This window comes from Mustelus asterias, chromosome 1 (assembly GCF_964213995.1).
Source record: "Mustelus asterias chromosome 1, sMusAst1.hap1.1, whole genome shotgun sequence".
NCBI lineage: Eukaryota > Metazoa > Chordata > Chondrichthyes > Carcharhiniformes > Triakidae > Mustelus > Mustelus asterias.
This window is the reverse complement of record NC_135801.1, coordinates 45,619,638-45,632,871: the sequence shown is the minus strand read 5'-3', so window position 1 is coordinate 45,632,871 and position 13,234 is coordinate 45,619,638. Positions and strand designations below refer to the sequence as shown.

The following is a 13,234-nucleotide window of genomic DNA, read 5'->3' as shown; positions in this document are numbered from 1 at the left end:
CTCCAGACAGGACAGCCTGCAAGTCCAGGAGGCAAGCTGTGGGGGTTACTGATAATGTGACATAAATCCAACATCCCGGTTTAGGCCGTCCTCATGAATGCGGAACCTGGCTATCAGTTTCTGCTCAGCGACTCTGCGCTGTCGTGTGTCGTGAAGGCCGCCTTGGAAAACGCTTACCCGAATATCAGAGGCTGAATGCCCGTGACTGCTGAAGTGCTCCCCCACAGGAAGAGAACAGTTTTGCCTGGTGATTGTCGAGCGGTGTTCACTCATCCGTTGTCGTAGCGTCTGCATGGTTTCCCCAATGTACCATGCCTTGGGACATCCTTTCCTGCAGCGTATCAGGTAGACAACGTTGGCCAAGTTGCAAGAATAGGTACCGTGTACCACGGATAACCTCATGATGCTCCACTTCTCCAGCTTCCACCCTAAACACGTTAAAGAAGCCATCCCCTACAGACAAGCCCTCCGAATACACAGGATCTGTTCGGATGAGGAGGATCGCAACAGACACCTCCAGACATAAGAACATAAGAAATAGGAGCAGGAGTAGGCCCCGCCATTCAACAAGATCATGGCTGATCTGAAGCGAATCAGTTCCACTTACCCGCCTGCTCCCCATAACCCCTAATTCCCTTATCGATCAGAAAACTATCTACCCGTGATTTAAACATATTCAACGAGGAAGCCTCCACCACTTCAATGGGCAGAGAATTCCAGAGATTCACTACCCTCTGAGAGAAGAAGTTCCCCCTCAACTCTGTTCTGAACCGGCCCCCCCTTATTTTGAGGCTGTGCCCTCTAGTTCTGGTTTCCCTTCTAAGTGGAAAGAATCTCTCCACCTCTACCCTATCCAGCCCCTTCATTATCTTATATGTCTCCATAAGATCACCCCTCATCCTTCTAAACTCCAACGAGTACAGACCCAATCTGTTTAATCTCTCCTCATAAGCCACACCCCTCATCTCCGGTATCAACCTGGTGAACCTTCTCTGCACTCCCTCCAAGGCCAATATATCCTTTCGCAAATAAGGGGACCAAAACTGCACATAGTACTCTAGTTGCGGCCTCACCAGTGCCTTGTACAGATGCAGCAAGACCTCCCTGCTTTTATATTCTATCCCCCTCGCGATAAAGGCCATCATTCCATTCGCTTTCTTGATCACCTGCTGCACCTGCAGACTGAGTTTTTGCGATTCGTGCACAAGGACCCCCAGGTCCCTCTGAACAAAGAACAAAGAACAGTACAGCACAGGAAACAGGCCCTTCGGCCCTCCAAGCCTGTGCCGCTCCTTGGTCCAACTAGACCAATTGTTTGTATCCCTCCATTCCCAGGCTGCTCATGTGACTATCCAGGTAAGTCTTAAACGATGTCAGCGTGCCTGCCTCCACCACCCTACTTGGCAGCGCATTCCAGGCCCCCACCACCCTCTGTGTAAAAAAAATCCCTCTGATATCTGAGTTATACTTCGCCCCTCTCACCTTGAGCCCGTGACCCCTCGTGATCGTCACCTCCGACCTGGGAAAAAGCTTCCCACTGTTCACCCTATCTATACCCTTCATAATCTTGTACACCTCTATTAGATCTCCCCTCATTCTCCGTCTTTCCAAGGAGAACAACCCCAGTTTACCCAATCTCTCCTCATAGCTAAGACCCTCCATACCAGGCAACATCCTGGTAGACCTTCTCTGCACTCTCTCTAACGCCTCCACGTCCTTCTGGTAGTGCGGCGACCAGAACTGGACGCAGTACTCCAAATGTGGCCTAACCAGCGTTCTATACAGCTGCATCATCAGACTCCAGTTTTTATACTCTATACCCCGTCCTATAAAGGCAAGCATACCATATGCCTTCTTCACCACCTTCTCCACCTGTGTTGCCACCTTCAAGGATTTGTGGACTTGCACACCTAGGTCCCTCTGTGTTTCTATACTCCTGATGACTCTGCCATTTATTGTATAACTCCTCCCTACATTATTTCTTCCAAAATCCATCACTTCGCATTTATCCGGATTAAACTCCATCTGCCACCTCTCCGCCCAATTTTCCAGCCTATTTATATCCTGCTGTATTGCCCGACAATGCTCTTTGCTATCCGCAAGTCCAGCCATCTTCGTGTCATCCGCAAACTTGCTGATTACACCAGTTACACCTTCTTCCAAATCATTTATATATATCACAAATAGCAGAGGTCCCAGTACAGAGCCCTGCGGAACACCACTGGTCACAGACCTCCAGCCGGAAAAAGACCCTCAGCCGGAAAAAGACCCTTCGACCACTACCCTCTGTCTCCTATGGCCAAGCCAGTTCTCCACCCATCTAGCCACTTCTCCTTGTATCCCATGAGCCTTAACCTTCTTAACCAACCTGCCATGTGGGACTTTGTCAAATGCCTTACTGAAATCCATATCGACGACATCCACGGCCCTTCCTGCATCAACCGTTTTTGTCACTTCCTCAAAAAACTCCACCAAATTTGTAAGGCACGACCTCCCTCTTACAAAACCATGCTGTCTGTCACTAATGAGATTGTTCCGTTCTAAATGCACATACATCCTGTCTCTAAGAATCCTCTCCAACAACTTCCCTACCACGGATGTCAAGCTCACCGGCCTATAATTTCCTGGGTTATCCCTGCTACCTTTCTTAAACAACGGGACCACATTTGCTATCCTCCAATCCTCAGGGACCTCACCCGTGTCCAAAGAAGCGACAAAGATTTCTGCACAGGCGCACGATGTAATTTTTCTCCATTTAAATAATATTCCAATTTACTATTATTTCTTCCAAAGTGGATAACCTCACATTTGCTAACGTTATATTCCATCTGCCAGATCCTCGCCCACTCGCTCAGCCTATCCAAATCTCTCTGCAGACTTTCCGCGTCCTCCACGCAATTCGCTTTCCCACTCACCTTCGTGTCATCAGCAAACTTGAATACCCTACATTCAGTCCCCTCCTCCAGATCATCTATGTAAATGGTAAACAATTGAGGCCCCAGCACCGATCCCTGCGGCACGCCACTGGTCACCAACTGCCAACCAGAAAAGCACCCATTTATCCCAACTCTCTGCTTCCTGTTAGATAGCAATCCCCAATCCACGCCACCACCTTACCCCTAACTCCGTGTACCCCAGACGCTGAAAGATGCCCTCATAAGAACAGGATATGGCGCTCGACTCATCGATCAACAGTTCTCTTTAACCTGTGCTTAATGCTCCCTCCACCCACATTGTCTGTATCTTTAAGACCTGGCTGGCTGTAGGGATTCGCAGTCTAATCAGTATTCTGTAACTTGATTTTGTGTCTCTGTGCACTGTTTGAGAGCACATTTCCACTCCATCTGACAAAGGAGCAGTGCTCCAAAAGCTAATGGTATTTGCTACCAAATAAACCTGTTGGACTTTAACCTGGTGCTGTTGAAACTCTTACTGTGATCACCCCAGTCCAACGCCAGCATCTCCACATCACTCTACTTTCAAGCAGCTATAAACCTGTACCCCAGATCTCTTTGGTCTGCAACTCTTCCGAATGCCCTACCATTAACTGAGCAAGTCCTGCCTTGGTTCGATTTACCAAAATGCATCACCTTGCATTTATCTAAATTAAACTCCAGCTTCCATTCATCAGCCCACTGGCCCAATTGATTAAGATTTTGTCACAATCCTACATAACCTTTTTCACTGTCCACTATGCCACCAATCTTGGTCCCATCTGCAAACTTACTGACCATGTCTCCTAAATTCCCATCCAAATCATTAATATAAATGACAAATAACACTCGACCCAGCATCGATCCCTGAGGTACACAGTTGGTCACAAGCCTCCAGTTTGAAAAACAACCCTCTACAACCACCTCTGTCTTCTGTCATCAACACCAGGTTAAAGTCCAACAGGTTTATTTGGTAGCAAACGCCACTAGCTTTCGGAGCGCTGCTCCTTCGTCAGGTGAGTGGGAGTTCTGTTCACAAACAGGGCATATAAAGACACAAACTCAATTTATAGAATAATGAATAATGATTGGAATGCGAGTCTTTACAGCTAATCAAGTCTTAAAGGTACGGACAATGTGAGTGGAGAGAGCATTAGCACAGGTGAAAGAGATGTGTCTTGTCTCCAGGCAGCACAGCCAGAGAGACTTTGCAAGTCCAGGCAAGTTGTGGGAGTTACAGATAGTGTGACATGAACCCAAGATCTCGGTTGAGGCCGTCCTCATGTGTGCGGCCTCATGTGCGGCATGTGGGGTTAAGTGCTGCACTTGTGAGATGTGGGAGATCCATGATGCTTCCAGCGTCTCAGACGACTACATCTGCAGAAAGTGCATCAAATTGCAGCTCCTTACAGACTGCATGGATAGGTTGGAGCAGCAGTTGGATGCACTTAGGAGCATGAAGGAGGCGGAAAGCATCATTGATAGGAGATTTAGAGACATGTTCACACCCAAGGTGCAGGCAGATAGATGGGTGACCGCTAGAAGAGCAGAAATCCCCTGTGGTCGTCCCCCTCTCTAATAAGTATACCATTTTGGATACTGTTGTGGGGATGGCCTATCGGGGGATAACAGCAAAGGCAGCCAGAGCAGTGGCACCACAGCTGTCTCTGTTGTTAAGCAGGGAGGGACAAAGAGCACTAGAGCAATAGCTATAGGAGACTCTATTGTTAAGGGTGCAGATAGGTGCTTCTGTGGACATGAAAGAGACTCCAGGATGGCATGTTGCCTCCCTGGTGCCAGGGTTCAGGATGTCTCTGAACGGGCAGAAAGCATTTTGAAGGGAGTGGGTGAACAGCCAGAGGTTGTGGTGTATATTGGAGCCGCACATGAGGCCGCACACATGAGGACGGCCTCAACCGGGATCTTGGAATTCAGAAGAATGAGGGGAGATCTCATAGAAACATATAAGATTATGAAGGGAATAGATAAGATAGAAGCTGGGAAGTTGTTTCCACTGGCAGGTGAAACTAGAACTAGGGAGCATGACCTCAAAATAAGGGGGAGCAGATTTAGGACCGAGTTGAGGAGGAACTTGTTCACTTAAAGGGTTGTGAATCTGTGGAATTCCCTGCCCAGTGAAGCAGTTGAGGCCACCACATTGAATGTTTTTAAGGCAAGGATAGATAAATTTTTGAACAGTAAAGGAATAAAGAGTTATGGTGAGCAGGCGGGTAAGTGGAGCTGAGTCCACGAAAAGATCAGACATAAAACATAGAAAAACTACAGCACAAACAGGCCCTTCGGTCCACAAGTTGCGCCGGTCATGTCCCTACCTACCGAGACCGAGATGTAGGCTTACCTATAACCCTCGATCCTATTAAGTCCTATGTACTCATCCAGAAGTCTCTTAAAAGACCCAATCGAGTTTGCCACCACGCTCAGTGAAAAACTTACCTGACATCTCCTCTGTACCTACTCCCCAGCATTTTAAACCTGTGTCCTCTCGGAGCAGCCATTTCAGCCCTGGGAAAAAGCCTCTGAGAATCCACCCGATCTATACCTCTCAGCATCTTGTACACCTCTATCAGGTCACCTCTCATCCTTCCTCTCTCCAAGGAGAAAAGACCGAGCTCCCTCAACCTATCCTCGTAAGGCATGGCACCCAATCCAGGCAACATCCTTGTAAATCTTCTCTGCACCCTTTCAATAATTTTCTACATCCTTCCTGTAATGAGGCGACCAGAACTGAGCACAGTACTCCAAGTGGGGTCTGATGAGGGTCTTATAAAGCTGCATCATTATCTCCCGACTCCTAAACTCAATCCCTCGATTGATGAAGGCCAGCACATCATATGCTTTCTTAACCACCTCTTCTACCTGCGAGGCCAATTTAAGAGTCCTATGGACCTGGACCCCAAGGTCCTTCTGATCCTCTACACTGCTAAGAGTCTTACCCTTGATATTATACTCCTTCATCCCATTTGACCTGCCAAAATGGACCACTACACATTTATCCGGGTTGAAGTCCATCTGCCACTTTTCCGCCCAGTCTTGCATCCCATCTATGTCACGCTGCAGCTTCTGACATCCCTCCAAACTATCCACAACACCACCAACCTTCGTGTCGTCGGCAAACTTACCAACCCATCCCTCCACTTCCTCATCCACGTCATTTATGAAAATGACAAACAGCAAGGGTCCCAGAACAGATCCCTGGGGCACTCCACTGGTGACCGACCTCCATTCAGAAAAAGACCCATCTACAACCACCCTCTGCCTTCTGCAGGCAAGCCAGTTCTGGATCCACAAGGCAACAGCCCCTTGGATCCCATGCCCTCTCATTTTCTCGAGAAGTCTTGTCGAACGCCTTGCTGAAGTCCATGTAAACCACATCTACCGCTTTTCCTTCGTCAACGTGTTTAGTCACATTTTCAAAGAACTCCACCAGGCTCGTAAGGCACGATTTGCCTTTGACAAAGCCGTGCTGACTACTTTTGAGCATACTAACCTTCTCTAAATGTTCATAAATCCTGTCCCTCAGGATCTTCTCCATCAACTTAACCACTGAGGTTAGACTCACCGGTCGGTAATTTCCTGGGCTATCCCTATTCCCTTTCTTGAATATAGGAACCACATCCGCAATCCTCCAGAACCTCTCCCGTCTCCATCGACGACGCAAAGATCATCGCCAGAGGCTCTGCAATCTTTTCCCTCGCCTCCCACAGTAACCTGGGGTAAATCCCATCCGGTCCCAGTGACTTATCTATTTTGATGCTATTCAAAATTTCCAACACATCCTCTTTCTTAATGTCGACAAACTCAATCTTCTCAATCCGCTGCAATCCTGTAGTACAACCACACAGGTCTTTTTCCACCGTGAATACCGAGGTAAAGTATTCATTAAGCACCACTGCTATTTCTTCTGGTTCCGTACAGACTTTCTCACCTTCACATTTTATAGGTCCTATTCCTTCAAAGAACAATACAGCACAGGAACAGGCCCTTCGGCCCTCCAAGCCCGCGCCGCTCCCTGGTCCAAACTAGACCATTCTTTTGTACCCCTCCATTCATGTGGCTATCTAGATAAGTCTTAAACGTTCTAAGTGTGCCCGCCTCCACCACCTTGCCCGGCAGCACATTCCAGGCCCCCACCAGCCTCTGTGTAAAATATGTCCTTCTGATATCCGTGTTAAACCTCCCCTCCCTCACCTTGAACCTATGACCCCTCGTGAACGTCACCACCAACCTGGGAAAAAGCTTCCCACCATTCACCCTATCTATGCCTTTCATAATTTTATACACCTCTATTAGGTCTCCCCTCAGCCTCCGTCTTTCCAGTGAGAACAACCCCAGTTTACCCAATCTCTCCTCATAACTAAGCCCCTCCATACCAGGCAACATCCTGGTAAACCTCCTCTGCACTCCCTCTCTAAAGCCTCCACGTCCTTCTGGTAGTGTGGCGACCAGAACTGGACGTAGTATTCCAAATGCGGCCGAACCAACGTTCTATACATCTGCAACATCAGACCCCAACTTTTATACTCTATGCCCTGTCCTATAAAGGCAAGCATGCCATATGCCTTCTTCACCACCTTCTCCACCTGTGACGTCACCTTCAAGGATCTGTGGACTTGCACATCCAGGTCCCTCTGCGTATCTATACCCTTTATGGTTCTGCCATTGATCATATAGCTCCCCCCTACATTAGCTCTACCAAAATGCATCACTTCGCATTTATCTCGATTGAACTCCATCTGCCATTTCTTTGCTCAAATTTCCAGCCTATCTATATCCTTCTGTAGCCTCTGACAATGTTCCTCACTATCTGCAAGTCCAGCCAATTTCGTGTCGTCCGCAAACTTACTGATCACCCCAGTTACACCTTCTTCCAGATCATTTATATAAATCACAAACAGCAGAGGTCCCAATACAGAGCCCTGCGGAACACCACTAGTCATAGGCATCCAGCCGGAAAAAGACCCTTCCACGACCACCCTCTGTCTTCTGTGACCAAGCCAGTTCTCCACCCATCTAGCCACCTCCCCCTTTATCCCATGAAATCCAACCTTTTGTACCAACCTACCATGAGGTACTTTGTCAAACGCTTTACTAAAGTCCATATAGACGACATCCACGGCCCTTCCCTCGTCAACCATTCTAGTCACTTCTTCAAAAAACTCCACCAGGTTAGTGAGGCATGACCTCCCTCTCACAAAACCATGCTGACTATCGTTAATGAGTTTATTCCTTTCTAAATGCGCATACATCCTATCTCTAAGAATCCTCTCCAACAACTTCCCTACCATGGACATCAAGCTCACCGGCCTATAATTTCCCGGGTTATCCTTCCTACCCTTCTTAAATAACGGGACCACATTAGCTATCTTCCAATCCTCTGGGACCTCACCCGTGTCCAGTGACGAGACAAAGATTTGCGTCAGAGGCCCAGCGATTTCATCTCTCGTCTCCCTGAGCAGCCTTGGATTGATTCCATCAGGCTCTGGGGATTTGTCAGTCTTTATATTCTCTAAAAAACCTAACACTTCCTCCCTTGTAATGGAGATTTTCTCTAACGAGTTACTGTGGGTGGAGCTCAGAAACAGGAAGGGCGCAGTCACGATGTTGGGGGTATACTACAGGCCCCCCAACAGCCCAAGGGAAGTGGAAGAACAGACATGTCCCCTCCGAGACACTCCCAGTCAACACATCCCTCTCCTTAGTGAATACCGACGCAAAGTATTCATTTAGGATCTCCCCTACTTCTTTGGGCTCTAAGCATAATTCCCCACTTTTGTCCCCGAGAGGTCAGATTTTTTTCCCTGACAACCCTTTTGTTCCTAACGTATGAATAAAATGCCTTGGGATTCTCCTTAATCCTGTCCGCCAAGGACATTTCGTGATCCGTTTTTGCCCTTCTAATTCCTCGTTTGAGTTCTTTCCTACTTTCTTTGTATTCCTCCAGAGCTCCCTCCGTTTTTGGCTGCCTGGACCTAACGTACGCCTCCCTTTTCTTTTTGACCAGTCCCTCAATTTCCCTGGTTATCCACGGTTCTCGAATCCTACCCTTTCTATCCTACTTTTTTACAGGCACATGCCTGTCCTGCAGCCCGAACAACTGTTCCTTAAAAGACTCCCACATGCCAGATGTGGATTTACCCTCAAACAGCCTCTCCCAATCAACAGCTGCCAATTTCTGTCCAATCCCACTAAAGTTAGCCTTCCCCCAATCCAACATCTTACCCTTGGGACACCACTCATCCTTTTCCATCACTATCCTAAAGCTAACAGAATTGTGGTCACTATTTGCCACATGTTCCCCTACTGAAACTTTGAAGACCTGACCGGGCTCATTCCCTAGTACTAGGTCCAGTATAGCCCCCTCTCTAGTCGGGCTATCTACATATTGTTCCAAAGCACCTTCCTGTACGCATTTTACAAATTCCTCCCCATTCAGAGTCCCAGCTCTAAGCGATTTCCAGTCTATACCAGGGAAATTGAAGTTTCCCACTACAACAACCCAATTTTCCCTGCACCTATCCAGTATCTCCTGACATATCTGTTCTTCCACTTCCCTTGGGCTGTTGGGGGGCCTGTAGTATACCCCCAACATAGTGACTGCGCCCTTCCTGTTTCTGAGCTCCACCCACAGTAACTCGTTACACGACCCCTCTGAATTGTCCTCCCTCTGCACCGCTGTAATATGCTCCCTAACTAATACTGCTATTCCCCACCTCTTTTGGCCCCTCTTCTGTCTCGCCTAAAACACTTGTACCCCGGAATATTCAGCTGCCAGTCCTGTCCCTCTTTCAACCAAGTCTCTGTCACCGCAACCACATCCAAATTCCTCGTAAGCATTAAGGCCCTAAGTTCATCTGTCTTACCTGCTACGCTCCTTGCATTGAAGTCCTTTTACTCTTCACATATTTATAGAACGCCTTTGGGTTCTCCTTAATCTTACCTGCCAAGGCCTTCTCGTGACCCCTTCTGGCTCTCCTAATTTCCTTCTTAAGTCCCTTCCTACAAGCCGTATACTCATCTAGATCCCCATCATCGCCTAGCTTTCTGAACCTATTGTATGCTTTCCTTTTCCTTTTGACTAGGCTCAGCACAGCTTTCGTGGACCACGGTTCCCGTTACCTACCAAAACCTCCCTGTCTCATCGGAACGTTGTCATGTAGAGCTCCAGACAAACAGTCCTTGAAAATCTCCCACCTTACTTCGGTACTTTCCCTCGAGAATACCTCCTTCCAATTTACGCCTCTAATCTCCTGCCTGATGGCTTCATATTTCCCCTTACTCCACATAAACACTTTCCTAGCTTGCCTGATCCTATCTCTTTCCAATGTTAGTGTGAAGGAGGTAGAGTTATGATCACTATCCCCAAGATGCTCCCCCACTGAGAGATCCGACACCTGTCCAGGTTCATTAGCCAGTACCAGATCGAGTACAGCCTCTCCTCTTGTAGGTTTATCCACATGCTGTGTCAGGAAACCCTCCTGAACACACCTCACAAACTCCTCCCCATCCAAACCCCTTACCCTAGGGATATTCCAATCGATGTTTGGGAAATTAAAGTCTCCCATCACGACAACCCTGTTATTACTACATCTCTCCAGGATCTGTTTCCCTATCTGCTCCTCAACAGCCCTGCTACTATTGGGCGGTCTATAGAAAACACACAGCAAAGTTATCGACCCCTTCCTGCTCCGAACTTCCACCCACAGAAACTCCGTTGACAACCCCTCCACGGCGTCCACCTTCTCTACAGCTGTGACACTAACCCTGATCAACAGTGCCACTCCCCCCCTCTTCTGCCTCCCTCTGTCCTTTCTGAAACATCTGAAACCCGGCACCTGAAGTATCCAGTCCTGTCCCCAAGTCTCCGTAATGGCCACCATATCACACTTCCAAACATCGATCCACACTCTAAGCTCATCCACTTTATTTACTACACTCCTGGCATTAAAATAGACACATCTCAAACCATTGGTCCGAGCTCTCCCCTTCTCCACCACCCGTCTATTCTCCCTCTTACGCTGTCTACAATCCCTCTCTATTTGTGGGCTACCCTCCTCGCCCCCAGTCACCTCATCACGATCCCCTCCCCCCAACTTTTCTAGTTTAAAGTCTCTCCGGTAGCCTTAGCCAACCTTCCTGCCAGGATATTGGTCCCCCTGGGATTCAAGTGCCACCTGTCTTTTTTATATACAGGTCACACCTGCCCCTAAAGAGGTCCCAGTGACCCAGGAACCCGAATCCCTGCCCCCTGCTCCAGTCCCTCAGCCACGCATTCATCCTCCACCTCACTCCATTCCTGCTCTCACTTTCCCGTGGCACAGGCAGCATTCCTGAGATTATTACCTTTGCGTTCCTCCTTCTCAACTGTCTACCTAACTCCCTATATTCTCTTTTCATGACCCCTTCCCTCTTCCTACCCATGTCAGCAGTACCAATATGTACCATGACCTCTGGCGCCTCTCACTTTCCCCTCAGGATTTCTGGGACACAACCAGAGACATCCTGGATCCCGGAAGCAGGGAGGCAGACCACCATCCGAGACTCCCGTCTGCCTCCACAAAAACGCCTGTCCGACCCCCTTACTGTTGAGTCCCCGATTAATACTGCCTTCCCCCTCCTTTCTTTAGCCCCGAGTTACAGGGCCGGACTCTGCTCCAGAGACACGGCCACTGTTGCTTCCCCCAGGTGGGCTGTCCCCCCCAGCAGTACTCAGACAGGAGTACTTATTGTGAAGGGGCACATCCACCGGGGTGCTCTCTATCACCCGAGCTTTCCTCCTCCTGGCCGTTACCCACTTGCCTGCCTCCCGTGGCCCTGGTGTGACCACCTGATGATAGTTCCTGTCTATCACCTCTTCATTTTCCCTAACCAGACGAAGATCCTTGAGCTGCAATTCCAGTTCTCTAACGCAGTCCCTTAGGAACCGCAGCTCGACACACCCATCACAGATATGGACGTCCGGGAGGCCAGGAGCCTCCAGGACCTCCCACATCCTACATTGGGAACAACAGACTGGCTTCACAATCATAATTTCCCTTCTTATTTCAAGGAACACTGAGAAACATACTTAAGAATTAAAGTTACCCCGTTTCGCCCTTGCCGCCTAAGCCCTTCGAGCCAAAGCCCTTACAGCTCTCACTCAACTCCCAGCTCACTCCGCTGCCCATGATCTTATTGAATGGCGGAGCAGGCTTGAGAAGCCTGATGGCCTCCTCCTGCTCCTAGTTCTTATGTTCTTATCTTAAAACTAATGGAATTATGGTCACTGGTCCCAAAGTGATCCCTCACGAACATTTCTGTCACCTGCCCTTCCTTATTTCCCAAGAGGAGGTCAAGTTTTGCCCTCTCTCTAGTCAGGCCAACTGCATACTAAATGAGAAATTCCTCCTGAATACACTCAACAAATTTCTCTCTATCCAAGCCCCTAATGCGATAGCTGTCCCAGTCAATATTAGGAAAGTTTAAGTCCCCTATAATTACCATCCTACTTTTCTTGGCGTTATCAGTAACCTCCTTATATATTTGTTCCTCAATTTCCCACTGACGATGTGGGAGATTGTCCTGTCAATGTGATCTCCCCTTTCTTAATTCTCAGCTTTACCCATATAGACTCAGTAGGTGAACCCTCAGAAGTATCTCTTCTCAGTACTGCCGTGATGCTCTCCTTAAACAAAAACACAACTCCCCCTCTTCTCTTATCTCCTGTTCTATCTTTTCTATAGCATCTGCACCCTGAAACATTGAGTTGCCAGTCCTGTCCCTCCCTTAGCCATGTTTCAGTAATTGCTAAAATATCCCAGTCACAAGTAACCATCCATGCCCTGAGTTAATCTGCCTTGCCCGTCAGGATATGTATGACCATCAGATTAGAACCAACAGGTTTGGCTGCATGTCCTGGGCCACGAAATATGCCTTGGCTGAGGAAGTAAAAGATTACAGGCATTCATTTTTTTAAAACCATGTTCCCATTTTGTAACTTTTTTCTAAGATGCACGTTAAGTACTTTAGGTTTGATTAAACCTAAAGGAACGAGATAATAGAGATTTACAAAATAACTTCAATTTCATTTGTTTAAAGATACAAGACAAAATTGAAAATAACTAAATTATTACAATGATGTGTGTTCTCACCATAGTCAAAATCGCTGAAGTAATTTTCTTCCACGGTAGATTGCTTTGCCACACTTCTAGCAACTGCCCTGTGTAATTCATCCTGAATTGAAAATAATATACAAAATAATATTTTTTTCTGTAAACAAGTTTATAGACTTATCAAATTTGCAA

General features: G+C 47.7%; 1 protein-coding gene across 3 annotated transcripts in view; it reads right to left on the bottom strand.

Annotated features, from left to right (window-relative positions):
* Window positions 1-13,234, bottom strand: part of LOC144493158 (uncharacterized) — a 334,243-nt gene that overhangs the window by 295,298 nt on the left and 25,711 nt on the right. For all 3 annotated transcript variants that reach the window (XM_078212064.1, XM_078212058.1, XM_078212070.1), the window contains exon 3: window positions 13,082-13,163. In XM_078212064.1, coding sequence (XP_078068190.1) covers window positions 13,082-13,163 — 82 coding nt within the window. The remainder of the gene's footprint in view (window positions 1-13,081; window positions 13,164-13,234) is intronic.